The sequence below is a fragment of the Sceloporus undulatus genome, chromosome 3 (assembly GCF_019175285.1).
Source record: "Sceloporus undulatus isolate JIND9_A2432 ecotype Alabama chromosome 3, SceUnd_v1.1, whole genome shotgun sequence".
In the NCBI taxonomy this organism is placed as follows: Eukaryota; Metazoa; Chordata; class Lepidosauria; order Squamata; family Phrynosomatidae; genus Sceloporus; species Sceloporus undulatus.
Window position 1 is genome coordinate 58644971 of NC_056524.1, and position 3020 is coordinate 58647990.

Genomic DNA, 3020 nt, shown 5'->3' on the forward strand with positions numbered 1-3020 from the left:
GGAGCATGTGTGAGCTATTTAAACATCCAGCAAATTTCCAGGAAACTGTTTACCCCAGGACCAGGCTGGATCCACTGGATCCATGTGCAGGCTGCCAGGATCTGACCTGACTGTGGCCCTGGGGTTTTGGCCTGTGCCGTCTAAACCGGATCATGTGAAGTGGGGGGGGGGGCACAGGATTTCTGGCCAGCACCTTAGTGAATATTTTTTGTTGTTGTTTCATCATAACAACTAGAAAATGACATATGCATTCTATAAAACATATGGACTATTTTTTTCCAGTACAGAAAATCTGAAAAAAACATTCTGGCATATGGTTGGTGAGGCACAACAATTCTCTGGCTGTGACTTTTAAATACCTGTCCCTAAATTACAGACCACAGAATTGCATTAGATGTAACTTTTTGATAATTTGACATGTCTGGCACATAATTTATTAACTCATGCTAGTCATGTTCCTTCTGGAAGCCAAATGAAATAATGGAGGTGGATAACCAATTGTTAGAATTACTGTTTTGGAATCTGAATACCATAACTGTAGATCTGACAAGGGTAGGAATATTTAAATATTATTACTGTATCTGTAGCATTTAATATTAATTTAAATTGTGCATATGTTTAATCACTCTGAGGGTTTTTACTGGTGATGAAACAAACTGGCCAAATACAATGAAAATTTTCTGTGTTCCGATGATATAATAAGATGATATAATTTCCTAATACACAGTTTCCTATTCAGAAATCATTTCTGACAAACTTTAATAAAAACTAAGAAAATATTATTTTTGAACATGTGAATAAATTGACAGAACATCAGAAATGGTAAAAAGGAAAAGAAGAAGTAAAAAGAGAATTCACTAAAAACTAATGAAGTTGAATAGCCTGACTTACTTTAAAATTGGATGTTTCATTTAATGTTATTTGTCCATAATTCCAATTGTTTCCATAATTTCCTTCTTTTTGGAAAACTGTCCTTTCACTGCTATTATATATAATTTTAACTGCCAGATGATACACATTAACACCATACATATGATACCTTTATGGAAAACAAGAAATAATTATTTGTTCTACCCTGTTAAAATGAAAACCACATGACCTATAAACATCTTACACATGTTTATTAAGAAGTAAATACCACTTCTTGAGGCTGGTTTGGAACAGAGGAATGATAGCTGAGGTGCCATTACATTGAGGTGCAAGGACATTGCCATTTGCTTCTTAGGGAAACCAGAATTTATCTACATAGCTCTCATTTGGTATTTCTAAATTCATATGCAATTCAAAGACACATAGGGTCACTACAGGGATGTAATTCTAAGGGAAAAATATAATGCAAATGTACTAAAATATACAGACAGCCCTCCTTGTCCATGGTTTCAATCATCCATGGCAGAAAAATATTGTAAAAAATATACAAATTCAAAATTCAAAAAAGCAAACCTTGATATTCTCATTTTATATAGGGGGCAGAATTTTAACTATGCCACCGTATATAAATGGGACTTGAGCATCCATGGAATTTGTATCCACTGGGGGTCCTGGAAGCAAACCCCAGTAGATACCAAGAGCCTGCTGTATTTAATAATTGTATTTCAAATAGCACGGAAAGTACGAGGCCTGTTTGTAACAATGGAATGCACCTGCTCAAGGGGCCCTTTCACATTATACAGTTATAGCATTATGAGTCCACTTTAACTGCCAAGGCTGCATCCTATGGAATTCTGGAGTTTGCAATTTGCTGAAGTTTGCATTTCTCTGGATGACATTTTTAAATACCTATGGACCACAGGATGCCATAGGATGGAACCATGGCAGTTAAAGTGGAATCATAGTGCTACAACCATGTGGTGTGAAAGGGCCTAAGCTAGTTACCTAACCACTCTCTCTTTGGCATAGAGTATTCCACGCTGCCTTTCATTAGCTTCTTATATCCCCTCCTGCAGTCAACTAGGATTCCATCAACATGGAGCATGATCAGCCTTATTTGTGGTGTTTTGGGTTTCTGTCCTGATTTCCCCTGTGGAAAAGCTTTTCACTTGTGGAAAAACCTTGGAGTTCTTCCACATTTGCAGATGTATCCCTCTTGCATATTGATTTTCAGCTATTTTCAGCATGGAATGCACAGTAAGTTTGACAAATTTGCATGTAATAAAATAGATATTGGGAAGAACAAAACATATAAAGACATTTGCAGAATTTAGTTAGCTCTTAGTATTAACGTGAGTCTTTATTTCTTTCCCTCCGTTTTCAGAAGCTCGCACGAAACAACTGTTTTTACACAGAGACACAACATTAATAAGAATACACAGCATAAACTATCAACTTGACACAAGGCATTTCTCCAAAATATAATGTGTTCACTGTACCAGAAACTTAGGCAGGATACATCTGAACTATGGACTAATGGCAAGCTGAAAAGTCGGACTCTCACTGGTATGCCTCCAGGTAACCTAGGTGTAGAAATATAATAGCCTGCAACAAACAAACATATTAGTAGAATTATTCTTGTTGCTCCACAATTACATATCTCTTTCACCTAAATTAACTATTTCATTCTTGCCATTTATAGAACTGGAAAGCATACAATGGGCCATATATTTCAATACCCACCCTTGCAGGAATCCATACCTAAAGTATGCCTGAAAGGAGGCCATCAAATCTCTGTTTAAAAAAATTGGTATGGATGAGAGTACACTACTTTTAGAGGTATGTTGTTCCACTGTCAAACAGCACTTACACCTACAAACTGGGGTGAAAAGCATGTCACCTAGTTGTTATTGGATTCATTCTTGCCATTTATAGAACTGGAAAGCATACAATGGGCCATATATTTCAATACCCACCCTTGCAGGAATCCATACCTAAAGTATGCCTGAAAGGAGGCCATCAAATCTCTGTTTAAAAAAATTGGTATGGATGAGAGTACACTACTTTTAGAGGTATGTTGTTCCACTGTCAAACAGCACTTACACCTACAAACTGGGGTGAAAAGCATGTCACCTAGTTGTTATTGGATT

The 3020-nt window shown here is 36.6% G+C and overlaps 1 protein-coding gene across 1 annotated transcript in view; it reads right to left on the reverse strand.

Moving 5' to 3' along the window:
• The window catches only part of TMPRSS15 (transmembrane serine protease 15), a 93604-nt gene that overhangs the window by 39903 nt on the left and 50681 nt on the right, over positions 1-3020 (reverse strand). The window contains exons 13-14 of the mRNA XM_042458379.1: positions 2370-2475; positions 892-1039 (exon numbers count right to left, since the gene is read on the reverse strand). Coding sequence (XP_042314313.1) covers positions 892-1039; positions 2370-2475 — 254 coding nt within the window. The remainder of the gene's footprint in view (positions 1-891; positions 1040-2369; positions 2476-3020) is intronic.